General features: G+C 43.0%; 2 protein-coding genes across 2 annotated transcripts in view; one reads left to right on the top strand and one right to left on the bottom strand.

Moving 5' to 3' along the window:
• The first annotated feature begins 8,580 nt into the window (after window positions 1–8,580).
• Window positions 8,581–13,686, top strand: RBIS (ribosomal biogenesis factor). Its single transcript, XM_043483634.1, has 4 exons — window positions 8,581–8,747; window positions 11,009–11,125; window positions 13,169–13,285; window positions 13,552–13,686. The coding sequence occupies exons 2-4, from the start codon at window positions 11,012–11,014 to the stop codon at window positions 13,621–13,623; spliced, it is 303 nt and encodes a 100-aa protein (XP_043339569.1). The 5' UTR covers window positions 8,581–8,747; window positions 11,009–11,011; the 3' UTR covers window positions 13,624–13,686.
• The window catches only part of E2F5 (E2F transcription factor 5), a 32,200-nt gene continuing 20,532 nt past the window's right edge, over window positions 13,665–25,332 (bottom strand). The window contains exons 2-8 of the mRNA XM_043483633.1: window positions 21,478–21,587; window positions 20,470–20,631; window positions 19,189–19,232; window positions 17,480–17,544; window positions 15,960–16,227; window positions 15,399–15,446; window positions 13,665–14,434 (exon numbers count right to left, since the gene is read on the bottom strand). Of these exons, the coding sequence (XP_043339568.1) occupies window positions 14,325–14,434; window positions 15,399–15,446; window positions 15,960–16,227; window positions 17,480–17,544; window positions 19,189–19,232; window positions 20,470–20,631; window positions 21,478–21,587 (807 nt within the window). The 3' untranslated portion in view covers window positions 13,665–14,324. The remainder of the gene's footprint in view (window positions 14,435–15,398; window positions 15,447–15,959; window positions 16,228–17,479; window positions 17,545–19,188; window positions 19,233–20,469; window positions 20,632–21,477; window positions 21,588–25,332) is intronic.

A 25,332-nucleotide genomic window follows, 5' to 3' on the forward strand; every position in this document is an offset into this window, starting at 1 on the left:
GCAGGAACCCAGCCTCCATCTGCAGAGGCCCACGTCCAAGGTGCTCTCACTTTGCACCCGTTTCCTTCAGTCATCAGTCCTGGGATTTGCACCCCTGAGACTGATTAACCAAGAGACTGTCTTATCATTTGCTTTGTTTGATGTCTTGCAGAAAGTGTTGATTTTATGGACCTGATACGGTATGCCGGTTTCGATGTCTTTAATTTTCCATTCCTAAGGTTATCCTCAGGTTAGAATTGCATAGGGCAGGCTCTCCAGGAGATTACACTGAGGCCCAAAGGGGCTAAAGGTCTTGTTCAAGGGATTGAGACTTCACACCTGGATGAGAACTCTCAGATCAGAACTGGAAAGGTGTCTATAAAGAGTCAGCTCTTAAGTCACTTCCCAGATTACAACTTTCAGAAGCTAAACAGTTTGTCCCTTAGGATCAGAGAAGAGCACATTGCTAAAACCCTGCCTTCTACATTTTTGGTCTTTTGTTTAATCTCATATTGTTTTGTAAAGTAGTAGAAATGTATCCATACCCTATTTTATAGTATTTTGTGTCTTATTTGAACGTACTATAAAAGCAGATAAAGTGTGACAAAGGAGAGCCAAGATTACTTAAAAGAAAAGGAAGTTGCATAAACATCAGAAAGGTGTTGAAAAGTCCAGATAATTGACGCCAAAATAATTTAAGTGCCAAAGAGTTTAGTTAATTATTCCTTGACTTTGAATAAGTCAATGTCACTCTATTCCTGCCAACATTCTGAAACATAATGACAGATAAATTCGGGTGCTAACAGACATTCTGTCATCAGCTCTTCTAAAGCTTATTTATCCTGTTCTGTCCTCTAGGAAAGGGCAGTCTATTCTATCAAGAATGGTACCCATAGCTCCATCCCAGTACCAAGCGAGGCTTGACACAGCCACGCCTGGATCCCACCATTCCACTACTGAAGGTCTGGTGCACTGCCCTTGCACACCTAACAAAACCTCCCACTCCACACACCATTGTATCCTTTATAACCGACGTCACCAACCCCACGCCGTCATCGTTGCCATCAGCATACTAAGAATGAGTTCTAGAATTTTCTCTCTTACGGGGAAGTTTCTCCCAGCACACACATACAGCTCCCATTGGCTACCCATCCATCGTCTGGTATTTCTTGGGTTTTTCTCTCTATGTGTGTTCAGTCACTCAGTCGTGTCTGACTCTTTGCAACCCCATGAACTGTAGCCCACCAGGTTCCTCCGTCCTTGGAATTTTCCAGTCAAGAACACTGGAGTGGGTTGACATTTCCTTCTCCAAGGGATCTTCCTGATCCAGGGATTGAACCTGCGTCTCTTGCATCTCCTGCAGATTCTTTATCGCGGCACAACCTGGGAAGCCCTTTTCTCTCTATATTCAACTATACTAGTAAGTTTTATCCAGAGATACAGGACCACACAGTGCAGGTATGTCTGTGTCGTAAGGACATTTATGATAAGGAATTGGTTCACACAATTATGGAAGCTGCTATTGCTGCTGCTGCTAAGTCGCTTCAGTCGTGTCCGACTCTTCGCGACCCCATAGACAGCAGCCCACCAGACTCCGCCATCCATGGGATTCTCCAGGCAAGAACACTGGAGCTGACAAATCCCCAGATCTGCAGGATGAGCCAGCCAGCTGAGGACCCTGAAGAGTCAACGGTGCAGACGCAGTCTGAGGCTGGCGGGCGTGTGACCCGGAAGAGCCAGGGTTTCGGTGCCTGGCCGAGGGAGGTGACAAGCTTATGCCGCGGTTCGTAGGCGGTCAGGCAGGAGGAAGTCTGTCTTCCTTGCGAAAGGCTCAGTCTTTTTGTTTTATTCAGGCTTTCAGTTGAAGGATGAGAGCCACACACATTAAGCAGGACAATTTGCTTCAGGCAATCTACTGATTTCAGTGACAACTTCATTCAAAAACATCCTCACAGAAACACCCAGGACAGTGTTTGCCCAAACATCCTGGCACCCTGTGAGCCAGTCAGGTTGACAGAAGAAACTAACCATCACACAAACCTTTAAATCTGGGGGGATTGGGCCTTCCCCCGGGATCTCTCCTCTCTCTGCACTCTCTTCCCAGGTCCCTCTATCAGTTTTGAGGATATCATCTCCAGAGATCAGATATCCACTTTTGCTAGATATACACTAATGACAGATAATGCTCTTCCAGCATGATCCACATTTTACATTCTCAGCTGTTTGCACTTTTTTAGAAAAGTGAAAATAAAAGTGACATTTGTTTAAGTGATGTGTCTTATTTAACCTGATATATCAGAACCTTATTGTTTTAACATGAATTAATACAAAATTAATGTGTGCCAATTATCAATTTATTATTAGATTGATTAATATTAGATTAAATATCACTATGAAATTCAGCATTGAACTACCTGCTCTGTGAAAACAGAGCTTTAAAAAATCTCTTTGCAGCAAGCACAAGGATGTTTTCTCCATGGAGGGACACTGTAAGGGGGGAGACTGGCTTCCTGGTTCTGGCATGCTGCGTTTTTTTCTGTTTTCTTCTTGCTCCTCTTGGGCGCCTGGCAGGGACATGTGTGAGTGAGCTTGCAGGGGCACCTTGCCCCAGCCTCACACCAAGAGCATGAACTCTCTCGGCAAGCCCACAGCCTCAGCCCCAGCCCAGCGACTGTCTCTCTGCCCCTCCTAGGACGGACCCCACGTGGCCCAGCTGCCAGGCCACCCTGTTGGCACAGAGATGCCCCCACTCGCTGTGCCCAGCTGCTCACCAGCCTTGGGCAGTCTGCACCACGGACAGCGTCCGCCACGGCGCTCTTACCAAGAGCTGTTCCGCACACTCCAGGCTGTGTGTCGCCCTGCCAGAGCTGATTTCCCGGCTCTGAGTCCCTTTTGCCACCTGCACGCCAGACATATTCCTCTGTACCCTGGAGGGGTGTTTCTGCTTGCCTGGCAACAGTGGACCAGCTTGGTTCCGGGCCACCCTTGAAACTTCCCTTCCGTCCAATGGGTTGCAACCATGCTTCTCCATTGATCTGAGTTCTGACTTCAGAAAGGAGGCCAGCCGCCAAGCTTGTCCTTCCTTGGAAACTCTCCCTTAGCTGTAGGGTGTTCCTGAGTGTTCTCTGACATCTTTAACTCCATTTTAGTGTTAATAATTCTTTACAGTAAACATTTCCTGTTCAAGCGATTGTGTGATTTCTGTCCCCTGGTTGGATCTTAAGTGAAATAACATAGCTTTGACATTCTTTTTTCTTAGGAAGTCTTCCAAATCTGTTTTGTATTTTACTCTGATGGACTGTCTCTGTTCACCCCACCTCATTATAAGTGACCGCTGGCCGTATGGGGTCACTTATATATTGGGCAGCTACTATCCTGGGCAGCACAGTTCTAGTCCCCTGGACTGTACTCAACTGCTGCAAGTTCATGTGTCCAGAAAGGAAGGACTTACCCCCTCCTCCGCCCCATTCTCCTTCTCACAGATTTTGCTCTCTCATTAAATGGCACTACCACACACTCAGCTGCGCAAGTCAGAAACTTGCTACTTATATTTCCAGCTTGTCTCTTTCTCCCCTCACCTCTAAATTTTGTCAATTTTGACTCCTAAACAACCTGTGGATATGACAAAAACAGAAAAGAAAGAAAACTGCCCTTTATTTTTCATTTTTTTGAAAACTGCCCTTTAAACATATAACGAAGTTCAAAAGACGTATAATTCTATAAAGGTCTTTATGCTCTTTCTTCCTAACCAAAACTTCAGTTTCTTAAAAGGCATCAACATTTCATATTCATAATGATGCTGTGAAACACGCATGTTCATACACTGTTTATAGAAACATAAAATACATGTTTCTATTTCTGGAAACAATTTGATAACTTAAATCAAGTATTTTAAGTATTTATAATCTTAGATCTTATTCCTCGTCATGCTCTCCAAGAAAATGTTAGGAGATTGCTCAAAGGTTTATGTAGAAGGGTGTTCATCACAACGTATTCATAACAGAAGAAATCTAGAAACAATGGAAATGCTAATGATAAGAATATTTAAATAATATCAAACATCAACAAGATGTAACTTTAGAAAGATACTAAGTATATTTTAAAATATTCTTAGTATGTATGTTTACATTTACAAATTATAAATTATCTAAAGAAAAATTCCAATTTTTAAGAAACAACATAGTTTATCTGTTTAGGAAAAAAGGCTGCAAAGAAATATACCTTTAGAAAGTTAAGTGGTGGAATTTATTCATTGTTCAAGAACATCTGTTGGGCTCCCTTACGTGCCAGGCACTGTTATAGGCACAGGGGATACAGCTGCTGCACTGACCAGCTTCCAAGATAGTCTTCAACGATCCTCACCTAGTGTTCAGCTCCTTCTGTAGTCTCCTCCACTGAAGAGGGCCAGCATGTATAATTGTAAAAATTCAGTGGAAGCAAAGGTGTACAACTTCTGAGTCTAGGGCATAAGAGATATTGCAGTTTCTCCCTTGCTTTCTTGGATCATTCAGCCTGGGACTAGCCTGCTTCCACAGCAGAGGACCCTCAAGTAGCCCAGCAGGGAAGTTCAGGAGAGGATTTGGGGAAACCTGACAACAGCCAGCACCAGCTTGCAGCCATGTGAGTTGCTTTGCAAGGAAACCCTCTAGTCTCAGCCAAGCCCTCAGATGCCTGCAGCCTCGGTCAACATCCAGCTGAATCTCGTGAAAGACCCTGAGCCAGAACCATCAAGCCAAGCCTCTCACAAATTCCATGCCCACTGAAATCATGAGAAAATAAATGAAGACTCTTATCTGGAGAAACTCAGTTTTGGAGTGATTCATTATGCATTAGAGAACTAATACAGTAGCACACAAAACCAGATAAAATGCTCTGCCTTTATGGAGCTCACATTCTAGCAGGAGGAGACAGGTAATAAATAGGCCAAGTAAATAGCATGGGATGCTACGTGGTGATAACGGCGGAGAAGGAGGGCAGGGATGTGGGAGGACTTGGTATTTTACAGGGGTAGTCGTGAAGCCCTCACTGGAAACCAGGGCATATGAGAGAAGACTGGAAAGAGGGTCCCAGGTGGCACAGAGGTGAAGAATCTGCCTGCCAATCCAGGAGACGCAGGAGTTGGGCAGGAGTTGCGGGTGGTGGGGGGGTGGGGGGTGGGGAGCGGGGTTGGATCTCTGGGTTGGGAAGATCCCTTGGAGGAGGAAATAGGAAGCCACTCCAGTATTGCCTGGAAAATCCCATGGACAGAGGAGCTTGGTGGGCTACAGTCCATGGGGTTACAAAGGGTTAGACATGACTGAGTGAGCACACACTGAAAGAGGGGGAGGAGCTTTGCAGATATCTAGTGGGCGAGCAATCTGGGCAGAGAAGTAAGAAAACAGTCAGGGGTGGGGTGGGGTGCGGTGAAGGTGGGGAGAGGAAGGTTGTCAAACAGGGCTTCACAGGCCATTGTAAGTACTTTGGCCTTTATCCCGAGTGATGTGGGAAGTACTGGAACTTCTGAGCTAAGGAATGACATGATCTGATTAACATCTTAGCAGGATTCCTTCTGGGGTAGGTAGAGATTAAAGCAGGGGAACCAGTTAGGAAGCTATTACAGTAATCCAAACGAGAGAAAGACTGGTGAGTTAAGGCAGAATGCAGTAACTGCTGGCTGTTCACGTCCTTCTTTATACTTTTCTGAATTTTTCGAATTTCCTCAAGTACTCTTCATGACTTTTCTAATCCAAAAGGAAAAAAATCATGAAATCCTTATAGCCCTCAGCAATTTCTGTCTTATTTAACAAAATATAGATGATTATGTAATTCTTAGTAGGATTTCAGAACAACAGAGTTCTGAACAAACAATACACAAAGAGAGTCGGAAACTGTCGACTTTAATCTAGATATGATCTTGGGTGGCCTGGGCCTGAATGCCTTGGGGCAGGGCTGGGGTTCCCAACCAGAGATGGAGGCTGGGTCATGGCAGCGAAAGCACCAGATCCCAGCGACTAGACCAGCAGTTAGTGACAAGGGCCCCGACCCTTTGGCATTGCAGAAAAGAACTTCCACAAAGACGGAAAGTGGTGAAGCAAGTAAAGTATTTCTTAGGAGGAACAAGTACAGTACATATGGATAGACACATGGGCAGACTCGGAGAGAGAGCCCCTGAGTCTCGCCCTTGTGGCAGTTTACATCACTTCTGCGGGGCATTTCTCCCAGATCTCCTCTGGCCGCTCATCTTGATCTGCCTGGGTTCACAGTCCATATTCGGTATATCTCAGGATCTTCCCACGTGTGTGCACGCATCTTAACCAAAAAGGCATCTGGGTAGAACAGCAACAGAGCCTTTTCTGTGCATGTGCGGCCAGGGAGGGTCTCCTGACTTTGGGACAAGAAATATGTGGTCTGTGCAGAGCCCAATCTCCTCCCTTTGATTGCCCTGCTATTCTTGTCTTAGAGTTTTGGTCAGTAGAGAATGAATCTCTGATTGCTTTACCCTGGGGGGCCCATCTGCCTCCTGCCTCATATAGACTCTGAACAGAACAATATCAACGGAAAAAAATCTCAAAATCATTGCTGAACTTTATAGACAACTTGAGTGTTTACATTATCAACTAAACATGGTAATTACAAATCACAGCAGCCTTTAATTTTGCTTTAAACACTGTTGAAATTTGGAGTGCCAAATGATAATTTAATAGCTCACTGCCTCCTTTGCAGCTACCAATTTTCTGTTTTAAAAATGCATTTGCAAAATATTCCCCAATTCCTATAACTTTTAACCATTGCTTGCATTTTAACCTAGCATCACAAAAAATGTGAAAGGACTTCATGTACTCTTTGAATATCTTTATTGCCTTTGTGATAGGGATTTCACTGTTCCTCACCTTCAGATATTTCATACGCAAGCCATCCTTTGTAACTGTAATTAGCTCAGGTTCAGGATTTCTAGGCATTTTGCCAGGAGATTACTCTGAATAAAATCTGCTTAATTAAATTAAAAACATATTTGTCAAACACCTATCACTTCCAAAAGCTACAAAAAGCTAAAAAGAAGTCTTCTAGGTATTTTTCAGTCGTGCTAAAGACAGAGCTTTAAAGTCATTTTTAGTGTATTGGCTACAATCTCTTCTCTGCTTCTTATACTTAAGGAAATTTTATTTCATTCAGCAAATGTTTATGCCACACCTTCCATGCACTGGAAATACGGAATCCTGCACGGCAATATAAAGGTGAATGAGTAGTGAACCTGGCCCCTGAAGAGGGCATGTACTAGTTGAGAGACAAATGTACATACCAGTAATATGATATTTGATTTAAATTATAGAAAATAAATAATAAAAATACAAAGCCTGTGATTCACCTCCTACAGCTTCAGAATACCCTAAGGAAGTGTCGTTTTTCCTTCACTGCAGAGTGCTAATACAGATATTTCCAGGAATCTGACCTAGACAAAAAGATGGAAGGTCCTGTCTGCTCTGCTCTACTTTATTATATAGAATATGTTATAAATGCTTATTCCTAGTCTGAAAATAAATTCTTCTGTCACTGAGGGGTCAAAGGAATAAAAGACTCTGCATTCCTATAATCAATCATGAAACTTTTCATGATAATTGGCTCCTCACAAAAAATGCATTTTTCCTTGAAGGGTAGGTAGCTTTCAGTACTCTGGAGAGGGAAATACCCACTCCAGTGTTCCGCTCTGGAGAATCCCATGGACACGACTGGGCGGCTTTCACTTCATTCTTGCTGCACGGCTTGTTTACACTTTCTTGCGCGTCTGCTGTTACGTCAGAAATTCTCATCTGCCTGAGGAAAGCACTGCAGCTCCGGCTCACTACAGTCTTCGCCTAGAAGTCCCAGTGCTAGCCCCGGATCCGCTCAGACCCTAGGCGCTCGGTGCCGCCCTGCGAGCCTGGGGCGCCCCCAGCGGCGCGCGTCCCGCGTCCCGGGAGCGAGCCCCGCCAGCTCGCAGGACGCGGCCGAAGGCCGACTTCTGTGAGACCGCCCTCGCGGCTCCGGTGACCAAGAGGCGCCGGCTGGTTTCTGTACGCGAGTCCGCGCGAGGAGCTCGAGGCGCGCCGCGTCTTCCGCGTCTCCGCCGAGTAGAGATCCTCAAGGAAGCATTTGGCCAGAGACGCTAACCGGCGGGACTTCACTAGGCGGGCGGGACTTCGCCCTGTGGGCGGGGCTGCGCGGCCTTCAGGGGCGGGAGCTCCGCGCGCCTCGGCCCTGTGGGCGGTCCTACGTTCGGTGGGTGGGAACCAGCGTGAGGCGGAACCACGCCCTGTGGGCGGGGCTTATATACGTCTACAGCTCGAGCTCTGGGACAGGACTACTCTCTGTGGGCGGGGCTTATCCTGTCTACCCACCGAGCTCCGGGACGGGACCACGCTCTCTGGGCGGGGCTTACTCTGTCTACCCACAGAGCTCTGGGACGGGACTTCGCTCTGAGGGCGGGACTTCGTCCTGTGGGCGGGGCTGCGCGGCCTTCAGGGGCTGAAGCTCCGCGGGGCCTCGGCCCTGAGGGCGGTCCTACGTCGGGTGGGTGGGAACCTGCCCGTGGGTGGAACACGATCAGTGGGCGGGGCCTATCTCCCTTTACTGACCGAGACCCTGGACTGGACCGCGCTCTGTGGGCGGGGCTTCGCCCGGGGGCGGAACCGCGGCCCGAGGGAGGCCCTATGATAGGCCTTCTCATCCCGGAACTTCCGGGTGTCGCGTGTGTACATAGCGTCGCCTGGAACCTGAGAGGCTACACGAGGGTGTCGGAGGCCTGGTGAGAGGTTAGTGAAGGACACTTCCCGGGCGCTGGCGCGAAGCTTCGCGGGGCTGGGGCGGGCCTGGTGGGCCGCTGCCGTCCAGAGGTCGGCTCGGCCGCCCGCTGCGTTGGGCGGCTGTCCTCGGCCGCCGGCCCGCGGGCTCAGGCCGGAAGGCCCGGTGCTGGGCCCTCAGTCCGGGGCGAGGGACCAGAGTACAGTCGTTGTTTTGTCATTCGTCTCCACGGGGTCGTCACGGAGAACCCCTGTACCCGCCCTGCCCCCCGCTGAGCTGTCACCTTCTGCACGAACCTTGCCCGAGTCCCCAGACCCGTTGGATCTTTCCGTCTGCTCACAACGCTTTATGTTACCAGACTCAGCCCCTGTCTATGCGTTTTGTGTTTGTATATGTTTCATATGATGCATATGAGTTCTGTACCGAACTTGGCGCGTAGTAATTCGTTAATGAATGATCGGATTCTGGTTACTTATTGGAAGGATTTTAGATTAATTTGGGGTGGCTTTTTATGTGTATTTTCTGCTTGTATAATACTCAGGTATTTTCTACTGTGTTCCTTTTTTTTTTTTAATTAGAAGGAGTACTATTCGGGTCCGGGAAGTTTTGCCGTCTCTGTTGTTTCCTTAAGTTGGACATTTAAGGAGGAGAGATACAGTGTGAGCAAAGGGAAGAAAGGAAGAATGTGCAAAGTGTCTTCAGAGATTAATTAGTATTCTAAGGTGGCTACAGAGATGTAGCAGAAGATACCTTTGACACATTTATGCTAGAATCAGCTTTCCTGTAACATGTCATGACAAAGAATATTGCTTCTTGTGGGTTGGAGGAGCCATTGAAGGATTTTAACATTGGGACGGTTCATTTTGTACCACTCTGCAGGATAGACTTGAATGCATACGGCTTAAGCCAGGGTTTCACAGTCTTTCTTTAAAGGGCCAAATAATAAGAATTTTTGGCTTTTCGAGCCACAGTTGTGGCAGAAAAGCAACCACAGACAATACATACATAATTAAGTGGACAGAGCTGCATTCTAACAGTCATTTACAAAGACAGGTGCCTGACCTGATTTGGTCTGTGGGTAAAGTTTGTCCAACCCAGAGTCTAACCAAATAGTCCTAGGAACTAAAGCAATAACCCAGTCCTGAACTAGGCAGTACTAAATTGTGGTTTTGTGTTGCTCTTTATGTATTTGTGAGGCCGTATCACATGAGAGCTCAGGATCTAGTCTTCCTGGCTTTGAACTGTGGCATACCCTGACTACTAACAGTGTGACAATGGGCAGATTAACTTCTCTTTGCATCAGTTTTTTTATCCACAAAATGAGGATGAAATAGTACCTCCCAAAGTGTTTTTGTAAGAAGTAAGTTAGTTAAAAAGCACATAAAATGTTAGCATAGTGCTTGTACATGTAGTCAAAGCTTAATAAATCTTTAACAATTAATATTTTTGAAATTGTTCCTCACATGCATTGTTAAAGACAGGTTTGAGAGATGTTTCTGAAATAGAATTTATAGGCTTAGTGTGTTTAGCTGTGGAACAAAAATAATATGTAAAATTTTTAGGCAGGAGCCATTCACACAGAAGTGATATGGAAGTCATGAAAATAAGGCTGGGATTTGGATATGCAAGATTAAGTACTGATTTTGAGGAGCTGGGCTTCCCTGGTAACTCAGAGGTAAATAATCTTCCTGCAATCCAGGAGACCAGAGTTCAATTTCTGGGTTGGGAAGATCTCCTTCAGGAGGAAATTGCAACCCACTCCAGTATTCTTGCCTGGAGAATCCCATGGACAGAGGAGTCTGCAGGGCTGTAGTCCATGGGGTTGCAAAGACATGACTGAGCGACTAACTTTGAGGAGGTGCACACAGGAGTGAAAATGGGGCAAGTAAAAAGGAATGAAAGAAGGAAGAAGAAAGGAGTCAGTCTTAGAGTATGAAAGGAACCCCAGTGGAATACCACCATGTAAACTAGCGGAAGGATGGGTGGTGACGGTTAACATTGTCAGAAAGTTGAAAAAAACAAAACAAAACAGTTGTTGTGTTGGTAATATAAGTTAATGACTCTAACTGGCAGAAATTAATGTGGAGCCTCTTACGGTCCAGGTGCTGGAGACGCAGAAAAGAATTAGATACTCTCTGCACTCAAACAGGAGAATCTGTAGGACCAAAAGACATGGAATTTGATACAAGTAGAAGTTTTAAAAATAATCTTTTAATTGATTTACAGTTCATAAATGTGGGCAACTTAATTGAGCTCTTTCTTTTTTTCCTAGACAATGGCCAAGAACAAACTCAGAGGGCAAAAGTCCAGGAATGTATTCCACATAGCCAACCAGAGAAGCTTGAAGGTTAAAAATAAAGCAAAACCAGTTACTACTAATCTTAAGAAGGTGAGTGTCAATGAAGCACTCTGCCTTTGCTGCCTACAAAAGCCAGATGATTTTAAGTATTTGTTTTAAAAAAGAAAAATGATGAAGAAAAATAACATCCCTTTCTTGAGTCCAAATGTGTGAAAGGAAAACATTTTAACTGCAAATGTATGAGGCTCCAAGTAACAGTTAATTCTCAGAGACTGGAAATCAGAAAAAAACAAACAAACAAAAAAAACAAACAAACACATTATGGAAAAATTCTCTCTAAGAGAGAGATAGTCATATATATTCAAGAAGCTCTCAACAGAGCCAGGACATGGAATGTCAGTCAGCACCCATTCTTTTTATCCTCAGTAATTCTTATTTCTCTGTGGAGATACCTAGAACTCAAATAAAAACCTGAAAATAGGAGATAAAATATTTTGTTTAAAATACAAAATGAAAAGAGTTGCTTTATTTTTTCAAAATATTTGGGGAATGAGAAATTTCTTCAAGATTAAGTAGACGCCTTAAGAAGATGATTCAAGGAAATGTTTTCAAGCTTAAGTACTAGATGGAGTCAGCTCTCCAGGACTTACTAATTATCATAATGGTCCATAGAAATGTAACATTTTATCTTTCCATCTTCATGAACTAGCTGAATTAAACTTTTTGGTGGAGCAGTTTCATGTCTTTGGAAATGCTAAAAGGGAAATAAAGCTGAATGATATGACTGGAGTTTGGGGGTGACAAGTATAGATAGGATTGTCTTCAGGGTTGATGCTGAAGCCAAGACCCGAGTGACAGGAGCTCGTGACGCCAAGAGCGGTGCAGTGTTGGAGCAGCAGCATGCTCTGGGCAGGAAGAATAGCAGGTACAAAGGCCTCCAGCTGGGGAAGAGCTTGGTGTATTTGAGAAAGATTACTCTGTTTAGACAGGAAGTCCTAGAAACTTTGTGGATGCTACTGGAAAAGACCTGTGGGTAGGTAGCCTGGTTGGACAAAGTATCAATTTTCTCAGAAAGTAGCTTAACTTATTAGGGTAAGATTGCCAGGCAGCACATAAAAGGTAAGTTGAACGGACATGAAGCCAGGCAGCCAGTTGTGATTTCCTACAGCTTCCGTGTCAGGCTCAGAAAAGGCTGATAGTTGAGTTTAACCAAGTTGCCACGCAAGTCTGATCAAGGGAGAGGAGGAGAGTTAAGAGGGTGTAAGGAGTGACTGACGAGTGGTCATGGGATCTGAGTAGGCTAACGCAAGAAGTGGAGATGGAAAATGTGAACAGTAGGCAACTTAGAAAAGGTTTCAGTGGGATTTAAGAATTACTAATAAACTAAGTGAACTAGAGGGACAGGGGGTGGTGCAGCCTAAGGTGCAGTGGTGGCAAGGTAAGTCATGGATAGATCCCTGGAGACGAGGACCTGAGAAGATGAAGCGGCCCTGGATAGGTTCTTGTCGAAGCCACTGAGCAGTGCTGCCAGGCACGAGGCGGGTCAGTGAGCCAAGGTTTGAGATTGTTCACAGAGTCAGTAATCCTGGTGTTGGCAGGGGGCAGCAGTGAGGAGAGGGGGTCAGAATGTCCTGGCGACTAAGGTGCAGAGGAGCTGAGAATTTGAAGGAGGAATGCTCGGGAGCAGTGAAGACCAGAACACCGCCCCACCTTGTACTCAAGCACGGAGGGCTGTACCGGCCACGCTCTCAGGAGACCGCCAGGCGCTTCCGTCAGGGAGGGTCCGGAGGGGCCCTGCTGGGACCCTGGCAGGGTTCTACCCAGGGTCCTCGTTTCACAGATAAGAGACGGTAGCATCATGGCCTGCAAAGATTGTAGGCACATGTTTTGGCCTGCTTATACCAGGAAAGTCAAGGTAGAAGGTATAGCTACATAATTCTTTTTTTAAAGCAGAACCTTTTGTTGAAAGTGTCTCAATAAGACTATAAGAATTTTAGTGTGAATTATCTGCACAAATTGGTAGGATGGATAGAGTTTATAGATTTGGGGGTTTAATAAGATTAAGGTTACCTGTATTTTATCTGTAATGGTTTTAAGATCATGAATTACTGCTCTTTTTTCTTGTTTTCAAAGATAAACATTGTGAATGAAGAAAAAGTTAACAGAGTGAATAAAGCTTTTATAGATATACAGAAGGAACTGGCAAACTTCTCAAAAGGCCTTTCCCTTGAACCTCTGCAGAAACAACTGGTGAGTAGAAATCACTTGCTTTTGTTCTGGCTAATAAATTCCAAATTTTCAAAGCCCATGTTGATTGTAATTTTTAGTACTTGGCTCTGTAGTATGTGTAGCACATTCAGACTTTAAAACACTGAGTCTAAATATGGGAATTTACTGTTCTACTTCCAAAAGTATGACTGGAAGAAATTATATTGGATAATAGATTATATGTCAGTAGACTGTGTCATTTTTGTTTGCAGTTCTGTAAATTTTTAAATGTAATTTCTTCTTTCTAGATATCTCAGCAGTGTCATGAAAATGTACCAGTTAATGTTGATGAGGCTACAAGATTAATGGCTCAGTTGTAATACACCAATGATGCATCAAATTCCCCAAAAAGACCAATAAATTTAATCTTTTATACAATTTTATTTAAAAAATCTTGTTAATGTACAGGCATTGGCACATTTTAAAAACAAACTACATAAACAGATCTTTCCTATAACCTAGGAAAGTGGAATGTCAGAACTCAACAAAAGGTGATCAACTTAAAGTGCTAAACCAGAAGGCACTTCACAAACTCTGTTCACTGAAGCAGTTAACATATCCGAGTTCACACCCTTCACTTCATGAGTGGCAGTGAATGTCTGGATTGGAGGACACAGACACGGACAGTCTCGCGGCAGTAAAAATGGAAGACAAAACAAGTGATGAGCCCTTGGCCAACGTTCTTGTTTTTCACGACCTGAAGTCTGCTTTAACTTTCTTCTCATATAAGAAAAACAAAACAAGGGTTCAGAATGGGAAGAAAAGTTGAAATTTCAGAAAGTAATTACTTGAGGGTGGAGGGTTGGTGGATGTGAAATCATTTTTTCTCCTTAAACAGTCAGAATCCTTTGTTTTTATAGTTGAAGTTTTGTGAAGCAAAAAGAAAGTTATTAGGGAAGAACATTTCAGAATCAGTGAACTAAAAAGGTGTTACATTCATTATTTTAAATACTTAGGTTATTAAGAAGTCTAAAATGTTACACAGTTAGAGGTAGATAACAGTCCCAAGTTTCCATGGAATCTAATAATTTAGTATCTGGACATCAAACAGATCACAAACGCCTTCATTATCATCTAAATTAAAGTTGTAGTCATCTGCTGGGGTCGGAGAAAGCCGCAAGAGTGGAAACACTGCAAGCGAAAACACAAATGCAGTGTTAAAGATGGTTTCTGCATACAGGTAATGATGTCTAAGATAAAATACTATCAAAAACATTAAGCCAAATTATGCTTCCCGTGTTACATAGGAAATTAAAAAAAAATACAATAGGAAATGTAATGATCAAATTAGTCATTTGTATTTTGTGTGTATCTTCAAAGATTCTTATTTAAAGACATTTTATGCATTGATTATAGGTTTAGTTTGGGAAATAGAAGTTAAAATTTTTATTGGTTGAATTTATCACTAAAATGATTCAGAAACACTAGTCAGTATTTTCTCTGATCTGCTAACTAAGCTACCATTTTGAAAACAGAGACAGGAATCAGACATAAATTAATCAATATGCTGAAATTCTCCGCTTTTACAGAAACGTTTGCTAAGTCTCTTCAGTGGTTACTAGAACACTTGCTAATTTAACAGTTGCCGTGTGTGTTGTACGTGTGTTAGGAATTCAAGAACTTACAGGAGGGGGAGGCCCAGACAGTAACTGTTAAAGTAACTACAGTTTTATAATCAGTTGATTTTTAGGAATTATTTCAGGTTAGACAATGATTTAGCTATCACTGAAGTTGGCCATGATGGGCATATTTACAAAACTAAGTTTTCAGATTTCTTGTTGACTCAGATACATTGTTCTACTCTTCTTGGCCAGATTGTTCAGGTGTGAAAACGGCTAGTATGCCAACAGTATAGAAGTTTATTCTGTAAATGTGATTAAGTATCCCCTTATGAATTATTTTTCATAAAAATGCAGGCAAAGAAATTCTTCATGATGCCTGTAACTTAACTATAAATTTCATGAACCATGATAGTACATTAAGTGGTAAAAAAAATACAGGTTCTTCATGTCTTTTAAAGCATAATGCCACTCATAAATTCTAGAAAAGCATTATTAATATATAAGGTTAGTTATTAAATTTTTTAACTACTTACCATCAGAAGACATTAACTCATCAATGATATCTCCACTAATAGATCCCGCTGGAAACAGAAATGTGATAAAGCTTTTTTACATTTCTTTTTATATATTTTAACAGCAAAAAGAACAAATAATGGTCTAATTCCAAAATGGAATCCTACGGAAAACTGTTTATACATACATATTTACACAGCCTATGAAACTAGTAGTAGTAGTAAACAATTAAATGGAGAGGGAATTGGCAACCCACTCTGGTACTGCCTGGAAAATCCCATGGACAGAGGAGCCTGGAGGCTATAGTCAGTGGGGTCGCAAAGAGTCGGACATGACTGAGTGACTAAACAACACAATGTAATTAAAGACAGGACCTGTTTTTAAATTTTCCTTTAATACGTATTCCAGTGCTGGGCACGTAGGAGACACAAAATTAATACTTGTTGATTAGGTTTACTATTTTGCCTCCTATACTAGGTAAGGGAATAACATCACAACTGAGAGATTCAGAAATGCTAACTTGTCCAATGCAGTCTTCATATTTTCCCGTCTGCTTTTGAAAACAATGGCTCTGAACTCACCTGAAGACAAGTCTGTGGCTGGCGTGTGCTGAAGAGTCTGGCTTCGTTCGGAGACGGGTGGCTCAGGCGGGCTCTGAACGGCCGTGCTGGGCTTGTGCGGAGGCACTGGGGTGGGGGGCTGAGAGGGAGGCTGCGTGAGGTCGTCCGGTGGGGGTACGGGGAAAACCACGGGCTTAGCTGAGCTGGACTCTTTATTTATAAGCAGCACGTGGATAGGTCCTGAATGACTCTTCAGATTGATCTGGTATTTCTTTTGTCCATTCTGACCCTTTGAAGTTATTGGGCATAAACAAAGGTCAACATTTCTAACCAACATGAAACATTAAAAATAAGACAGGCAACTACTGTATCCTTCTATTTTTCTGTGTATTCATTCTAGAGAGTTTCGTGTTGAAACTCCAACTTAAAGTCTTTATCTACTTAAAAAAATAACTAATGGAACATCCATACACAATGGAACTCTATGTAACCTTGTTCTGTATTTTCCAAGTCTACTATAAATGTGTTATCATATTTCATTTAAAAAAAGAAGGACAGGCAAAGCTACAGGGACTGACTAAATACAACAAAAGTCAGTAAGTCAAAATAGTGTGGAGACCAGAAGAATGGGATATTGAGGACTACAAAGCACTTGACCCAAAAAGTAAGCTTTTCTCAAATAGTGGTCATCAAAAACTCTCAGTTGTAGAATGCTGGAAGCTGTCTATTTTTGCTCTAATTATACACTCCGTGCTCAGCGGTGCTCAGAGCATTCCCCTCAGCTGTGGCAGCCATCTCCTTTGGCGCCGACTGCCATGCGTGTGGTGGTCATCTCAACATGTGGTCTTAAATAGCAAGTTTCGCAAGGCAAAATTTTTTTCCATTCAGCAAAGCACAAAGACAACTGATTTTTCCTACAGAGATATAAATGTAAATCCCCTCCATTTCAAAAAGGTAATTTGTATCCTGAGGCTTCAGAAACTATAAATGCCTAAATACAAACTTACAGAATAGCTGGGAGAAGCGAAGGACGTAATAGGAGATAACAGTAATTTTTTTCTACGGTTTTAAATTGTTTTCAAATCTGTTTTAGGAAATTTGAAAATGAAAATAATGAAATTTATATTAGCATAGAGTCAATAGATATCTTTGACTCAATAAGCCAGAAAATGTTTTATTTTAAAAGACCTAATTTAAAGCAGTATATTATTGTTGATATTAAAGTGAACCTTTTCTTTAGGATTGTTACATTGGCTATAGATTGGTCAAACTGATTTTTTAAGGTTATTGACTGTATCATCACTCATTCCTTGATGTCTTCTAGCTCAAATAAGATTTTTTAAAAAGTAATATGTTAAATGATCAGTCACATCCATAATTTTGCAAAAGTACTGAAGACATCTAACTTCAGATATGAATACTTACAACTTAAAAGCAGTTACTTGAAAGTGTTTACAATTAGCTCATGTTCAGCTCCAGAAAATATTTGTCCCTCGTGAAGCAGCAGATCCATTTTAACAAAAGCTATCCTACATACGTACCATTTCTGGAATAGGTACCTCCAGCTGTGTACCAGAAGGTGCTTGAATGGCCAAAAGTGTATCACCTGGTCAAGAAAAAGTTAAGAAATAGATTTTTACATTTTAGAAAACACTATTGATCTTTCAATACAATGGCCAAGAGAGTGGGCTGTGAAGTCAGAATGCTTGGATTTGGTGACGTGGGGTTCTGGTTCTTACTCTGTAAAATAGGGGTGACATAACTTACTGCACAGGGTTTTTGAGGGTTAAATGAGGTAATATATCTTGTCAGTTTTATATAGAGAGATACAGATAAATATATATAACGCCATTTAATCCTCAAGGGCTTTCCTGGTGGCTTAGATGGTCAAGAATCTGCCTGCAATGCAGGAGACCTGGTTTTCACTCCTTGGTCAAGAAGACCCCTTAAAGAAGGGAATGGCAACCCAGTCCAGTATTCTTGCCTGGAGAATTCCACGCACAGAGGAGCCTGGTGGGCTACAGTCCATGGGGTCACAAAGAGTCAGACACAACTGAGCAACTAAACACACGTATGTGTTAGTAGATCTTACAACAGGGTAAATGTATTCACTCTATTCTCATTAACGAATTCTGCTCAAGTTAATTTTGCTTTCACCCAGGCTCATGTCATGTCTGAGACTCTCAAACTTTTAGCCTTAGTTAAATAACACTGTTTAGTTAAGTATTTATATTACTTAAATTGGTATGATACAGTGAAATCTTAAGCTTACATGAACTTTTGAAGCCAGATTCTACAGCAGTATCTGCTGGGCTGAACATTAAGAATATTTCCCCAAACTTTCTTTGAAAGCTTGGGAAATACGGTGACAAAGGAGAGCAGTGAGGCCGCGTATGAAACCAGCGCAGCCTGAGTCAGGTTCCACTTGGCAAAGCGTTTGGCAGATTTTTTTTTTTTTTTTTTGTATGTGCATGTTACAAGACTGTCCTTTTAATAGCCTATGCCTATTTTGTGTTATATATATTATGGGAATTCAGCCCCCACTATCATTTTAGTTATTCATAGTGCAAAGATCCTGCCTGCCGGTGCAGGAGATGCAAGAGATGCAGGTTCGATGCCTGGGTCAGGAAGATCCCCTGGAGTAAGAAGTGGCAACCCACTCCAGTATTCTTGCCTGAAAAATTCCATGGACAGAGGAGCCTGGCGGGCTACAGCCCACGGGGCTGCAAAGAGTCGGACATGACTGAGCAACTGAGCACATCATCTTAAGGGGAACACATGGAAGCTGGGGAGGGAGTAAGGTGAGGAATAATTTTCCAGATTATAAATGGATGAACCTGGCTGTGTCCTCATGCTTCTTTTGAGTTTTTTTGGTGCATTTTTCACCAGCACATCTGCTACATACATTTTCATAAACAGTACCAATGAGAACCATGTTCTAGTTCAAGTTTAGTCATTGACTGTGATTCTGTGACTCTGAGGCTGTTATTTAATCCCTCTCTGACTTAGCTGCCTCTCCCACACAGAGTTTATACCTACCAAGGCAGGAAATGAAGTGAAAGCTGGGAAAAGCAGTTATTGTCATGAGAACAGAAATGAAAGCAGCCTAGCACTATAGAGCGAGACCAAAAAATGTCCACAAATCCAGAAAATAATGACTTGAGGTGACTGCATGGGGAATTTTAAATCACATTACACTAAATAACGTTGATCAAAAGAAGAACAAGAAAAAATATACAACAGTACTTACCATTAAAACAATTACAGATGTCTTCATGAGTTACATAGGAAAATGTACTGTCATAGAGTTAAGGAATAACATTTATATCAAGGCCTGGATATATAAATTAAGATAATTCTGAAGACCAAAGTGACCAAATGCATGAAGGGACTGTCATACATGGTCAGATAAAAAAGAACACAAGTCTTTTGTCTGAAAAGGCAATCAAATAAAGATCCGTAAGAGAAGTATCCATCCTTTGCTCTAAGAAGAAGCCACTTTGGGTTTGTGTCATTTGAGGACTCCTGGGGGAGGGAAGGAAACACATTCCATGGAGACGGGAGCTTCTGGGGGAAGGACCCTGATCGGGGAGGATGCTGTCGGAGGGACTGAAGAGCCAGCTACCGAAGTCGCTGCATCGAGACTTCCTGGGTCATGGTTTGGGGAACTGGGAGTGCCGCGATCTTGGCAAGTGGTGCAGCAAAGTGCGTGATCAACTAGTTCAATGCTTTTTGGAATCTCAGGGCTCCACAAGGCACAGCTGAAGACCCCCATTATTATCAAACTGTTAAGGAGTTCTGATTCTAGAAAGGAAATAACAAATGACATCATGGACTCATTCACCAAAGACAAGACAACATGAAAAATAAATTATATACACAGTCAAAAGTTCATGAGAGGTGGTACAAGATAAATGTAGTTAAAATGTTCCATGAGTACGGGTAAGTTACAAATCAACAGTCACATGTCTGAAAGGACACAGTGGTCATAAGAAACACATGGAGTATATCACTAATGTTTTTCCCCAAACATGGTAGATATACCAGCCTTAGAACCCTACCCTCTGCTAAAGTTCTGTCTTTGGGTTACTATTAGGCAGAATGTATCCTGGACTGATTGCAGGCTTGTGATATTTCATTTTCAAACCAAAATTAGTTTTTTTAAAAGAGCTGCTGAACTTTTACCGCTTTGAAAGACTGAATGACTTAGGTTCAGGACAGTGATTTAACGATGACTTCCAATTCGCAGACTCCTTCTAGGCACACTTTAGCTGATGTATCCTGTCAACGGGCAGACCAAGTACAGGGGAATTTGCAACAGACGCATCTATTTGATAACAGATGTACTATGTGACTTAAAAAAGTAAAAAATTTAAAATATTCATATAAATCATTAGAAGTGTTATAAAATTAAAATGTTATAATCACTTGCAAAACTGAAGTCTCTAAAAACACTAAAGTAACTGATGTTCAGACTGAAAGAACAGATAAATACATATTACATCTATGTATAGTTCATTTAAAAGGATATCTATTATTAATGGAGTCGTCCATCACATTTTTGATGCTTTGCTGTAGCCACAACTTCTGCTGATCAAGTTCTCTTTCCTTCAGTTCTAGGTCCTCAATTTCGGCTTTGAGATATCTTAATCTATCTATGACTTCTTTAGTGTTACAGCCAGCGCCTACACCTCTTAAAAACATATGAAAATTAATATCCCCAGTATCAAACCCAGGTTAACATCACTTAATTTTTATAGTAAAAATTGTAAAGCTCACTGAATATAGTCAAGACAAAAATCTTTACAGGCTTCTAAAATCTTTAACCATTAAAATCTTTAGAAAACATAAACACCACACCACCGTCTAAACAAACACCCGAATTACAAAGTTCTGCATCTGTTCTATTGTGCCCTTTGCCATCCAGAAGGCCGACTGGTGGCTGAGGCACCAAAGGATGCCAGAGTCAAACGGCCACACTGGTCGTCTCTACGTGGACTGAGACGCGGGTGAGACAGATTACAGTCTTTTAGTGTTTTGTCGGGATTTTTGGCTAAAATAAACTGAAAAGCTAAGGATAAGGGGGGCAAGTTTGTGGAAAAGAACGTGTTTGTCACAAACATACAAGTTAACAAATGACAACATGCATTCCCACTAATCATTATTTATAAAGTACATATTCTTGTATGTATGAGACTTAGTTCCTGTTTTCAAGGAGTTTATATTAGGTGAGTACCCAAAACACCCAGGCAAAGAAGGATTAATGATAGAAAGCAGGATGCAGTGTGTGCCAAGTAAGCAGCTGCAGGGAGAAGAGCTGAACTGTGAGAGTGTAAATTAAACAGCGGAGTGAGGCAGGGGCCACCCCGTGTCACACAGGAGGGACAGAAGCCCAGAGGTGTGCCCAGGGACACGCGAGGGGCCGTGTAACCAGCGTAGACGGCTGGGACAGAGGACTCGGGAGACATACGTGGCAGAAAGGTCAGTGTGTACAGAGCATTGGGAAGGAAAAGGTAGACTAGAGCGGTTTGAAACTTACTTCCATTGTATACTATTTTTTGACTTTTTTTCAATTAAGTCAATTCCTTCCAAGACATTGGTGATATCATAAATTCTTCTTTTTTGCCTCACAGCCAAAGTATCTGCAGCCTGTTTTAAAAGGGGGGGGGGGTAGGTGAACAAAGAAATAAATTACAATTCATATTTTAAGGCCAAAAAGGCTTTGGTTATTAAGGTCACAGCATGAGCGCCCAGTCTTAAATCTGACCCAGGCAGTTGCTTGGGAACAATAGCAGGGTATGTGCAAAGCAACCCTCAGATACTGAAAATACCAAAGCAATGATTCTATTTAAAAGCCAGCAGATGTTGGAATGGAAAAAAAATGAAAAGGTCATGACACAAAGCCCATAAAAATAAAAGAACACAATGAGAATACTTCGTATCACCTTATGGGCTAATCCTTAGGAGGCGCTGCTAATTGTCTGTCCTTGTCACTTCCTATCTTATTTCTCTGTTCATGAACAGTCTTGTTTAAAGACAGCCTTACTTTTTTTTTTGAAACGTTGAAAAATTATATCTCAGTGATTTTTAAATAGTGAAGTCAAGATACTTGGGAGAAAATTCTAAATTATACACACATTGTACAATACTTTGAAATACACAATCTGCATTTTCTAAATTCAATGATAATAAAGGAATGAATCATGCCATCCCAAAACAAAGCATAGAATTGACAAGGTTGTGGTACTAGCAAATACAGAAGCTTGGTAGTTTCACTTACGTTAGGTAAGACCAACAAAAATATTTCATGCTACCATGCATGTCATGAATGAATCAAGGAATGCTCTTATAGTTCCTCTAATTAGTTCTCACACACATTTCTTACATTTTCTTCCCACCAGTATAAACAGAACCTCAGAGAAGAGGTTACCTGAAAGCTCTTTTTTCAGAGTAGATTAGTCAATAGACTATTTTGAATGTGGAGTCACATTTTAAGATTCATGGTAGTAACAAAAAAACACATGTACGTCCTTACTGACAATATCCAGTACATTATCTACAGAATTTAGTCTCAGATGATTAGTTACTGGCTACCCCAGGGCTTCACTAACTGCTTCATTCTATATGTAAAAAGAGTTCCTCCAACAGAATCAGGGCAGCATCGTGTTTCCTTCCATGGGGAGCAAGTGTGACCAACAACGGCTCACTCTGCAGGCATCTGGAACCTGTAAGAGATCTGGTGGTTGCATTACCAGAAACGCCAAGTGCCTGCTGCCAACCTCTGAGGCCTTCAGCAGGGGGTTCAAGCCTTGGAGAGCGGACCAGAGGGCAACTGGATGTGACAGAGAGAAAGAAGGAAGCAGGGTGTGAGGCTGTTTGAATCCCCAGCTCTGACTAGAGTTTGGTTCATCTCTTCTGGCCACGGTTTCTTTCACCCACACCCTCCTCACTGTACTCGGCAGTTCCCTCCCTGTCTCATCTACCAGCAGAGTTTCTGTTCTGAGTGGGAGGCTGTCTTTCTCAAGAGTAATCGTCTGCTGCAAAGCTAAGTGTAAAAATCTTAAGTTGTGAATTCATGTCTCATTTCCCTCTTGAGAAGTAGCCAGAGCACTCCAAGCTCTGCGTCATCCGTAGCTAGGGACTCACACACCAGAGCCGTTACAACCTTAGCAACAGCTCACCAGGTATGAACCAGGTCACAGAGCTATTCTAGGTCACTAGGCAAAGAGCCATGAGATCTCTAGTTCAAAATTTGTCAAAAGGATCTCATTTACAGTTGATTTGTTGTTATTGTTCAGGCACTAAGTCATGTCCAACTCTGAGCCCTCCCGGCTCCTCCATCCGTGGGATTCTCCAGGCAAGAAGACTGGAGCGGGCTGCCATTCCCTTCTCCATTTATCACTGCTTAACAATTACAACTCCGGGAGTTGGTAACGGACAAGGAAGCCTGGCGTGCTGCAGTCCATGGGTTCGCAAGGAGTCAGACATGACTGAGCGACTGAACTGAACAATTACAAAATTGAAATCCCTGGTTCCCAAAATGAAATACCATTTCTAAAAAATCTATTAAAGCATATGAACCTAGAAATGACCAAAATTAAACAGGATCTCCAAGAGGCTTTTATTTTAGCAGCTGCATCAGCTGAAGTCTGGTTCTGGAGCTGGGCACACCAGTTCCAGATGCAATCCAGTCCTGCCACTTCCTGTCTTCAGCTGGCTTCAGGCTCTTTAAACCTCATTTCCTTTTCATAAAATGGGATAATAACATAGGCTGAATTGTGGGGGCTATGCAGGATAATCTTAGCACAGTGTCCTCTAGGTAATTTCTACTTAAATGTTGTTAACAGCCTCATCATCAAACAGAGGCTGAGACAAGGGATCAAGGGTAAGAGTTTGCGTGGATACAGACCTATAATATTTTTTATGTAGTGATTTAAAAAGCTGCATTAAATTCTTAATTTTATTAAGTAATTTAAGACCTTTGTATTCATAAACCCATACCATGAGTCATCACCCCCTTCATTCATGTCTTCAGCTCCCACGGGGTGCCAGGCTTGCTCTGGGTCTTGAGGACTCAGCGGTGACAGAACAGTGCCCCTGCCCTCAGAAGGAGGCGGCGGCGAACAGCGCATTAACAGAAGTACTACCTTAGGAGGAAGGCATGCAGGGCGCTACTGTGTTTGCCGGACTGTTCAGAGAAGGGCTCCCTGATAGAGTGAGTCTGAACTGAAGACAGTGACCCCGGAACGCCTGGAAGAGGTGCGGAGGAGGAAAGGGAATAGTGCGGGACGGGAGGCGGGGCAGGGAGAGAGGAGGGAGGGGGAGACGAAGACGACAAAGAAGAGGCGGCGGCAGGGGCCAGGGGTCTTCGTGCGGCCACTGTGAAGACGTCCGCTGTTACCCCCGCTGAAACAGAAAGCTACTGGAATGCTCTGAGCGCACGGCAGCTTGGCTCCACGTTTGAAAAGGTTCTCTGGGGCTGCTCTGGGTGAAGCAAGGAAACCAGTGAGAAGGTAGCGGTGACAATCGGTTCAAGAGATGGCGGTGGGGGCTGAGAAATGCTAACACCCCGGATCTGTTTGGAAGGTACGGGCAGCAGGCGATACTGAGAAAGGACTCGACAGCGACCCTTCCCTTTTTGACGCGGGCAGCTGGAGACGGGAAGGCCACAGGAGGAGCAGGCTCGGGGTGCTGGAAATCAGGAACTCTGCTCTGGCCGTTTTGATACCGCAGGGGAGAAATCCAGACCACCACTGGACATGAGAAGTGTGTGGGTTAAGGGAGAAGTCCCAGTGGAGGTACAGTATCAGGAGGCATCAGTAAATAAGACACTTTAGGACACAGCCTGGCACCCGCTGGATTCGCCTAGGAGGTGAGCATAGACGCGGAAGACGTCTAAGGGCCAACCCTTGGGTTTGGCAGTGTTTAAGATCCAGGGAATGAGAAGCAGGCTGCCACTGAAGTAAGATAAGTGGGTAGAGCGGGGTCTTGAAAGCCAGGTCAAGAAACAGTGAGTGTGTTAAGTGCTGCTGGCAGGGGGACCCAGTTCTGCGAGACTGCATCCCTGGATTTGACTATGGAGACATCATGCCAACCTTGCAGCCAGTTTTGATAAAAAGCCGAAAGCCTTCTTGGAGAGATTGAGACAGAGTAAAGGAAAGTTGGAGTGGACAGCTGTTCTGAGGTTATTTACTGGGAAGAGGAAGAGAGAAGTGAGGCAGAGGCTGCAGGAAACTATGGGGCCTCCCCAGAAGTTTCTTCTTTCCTTCATCTCTTTCCTTTTAAAGATGGAACGATTTCCACACGTGAGGATGCTGAGAGGCAAGACCTGGTCAAGGGGGGAGGGGGATAATTCGTGATGCAGGAGAGAGAACGGAAAACCTCCAAAGAGAAC

The sequence above is a fragment of the Cervus canadensis genome, chromosome 12 (assembly GCF_019320065.1).
Source record: "Cervus canadensis isolate Bull #8, Minnesota chromosome 12, ASM1932006v1, whole genome shotgun sequence".
Taxonomy (NCBI): domain Eukaryota; kingdom Metazoa; phylum Chordata; class Mammalia; order Artiodactyla; family Cervidae; genus Cervus; species Cervus canadensis.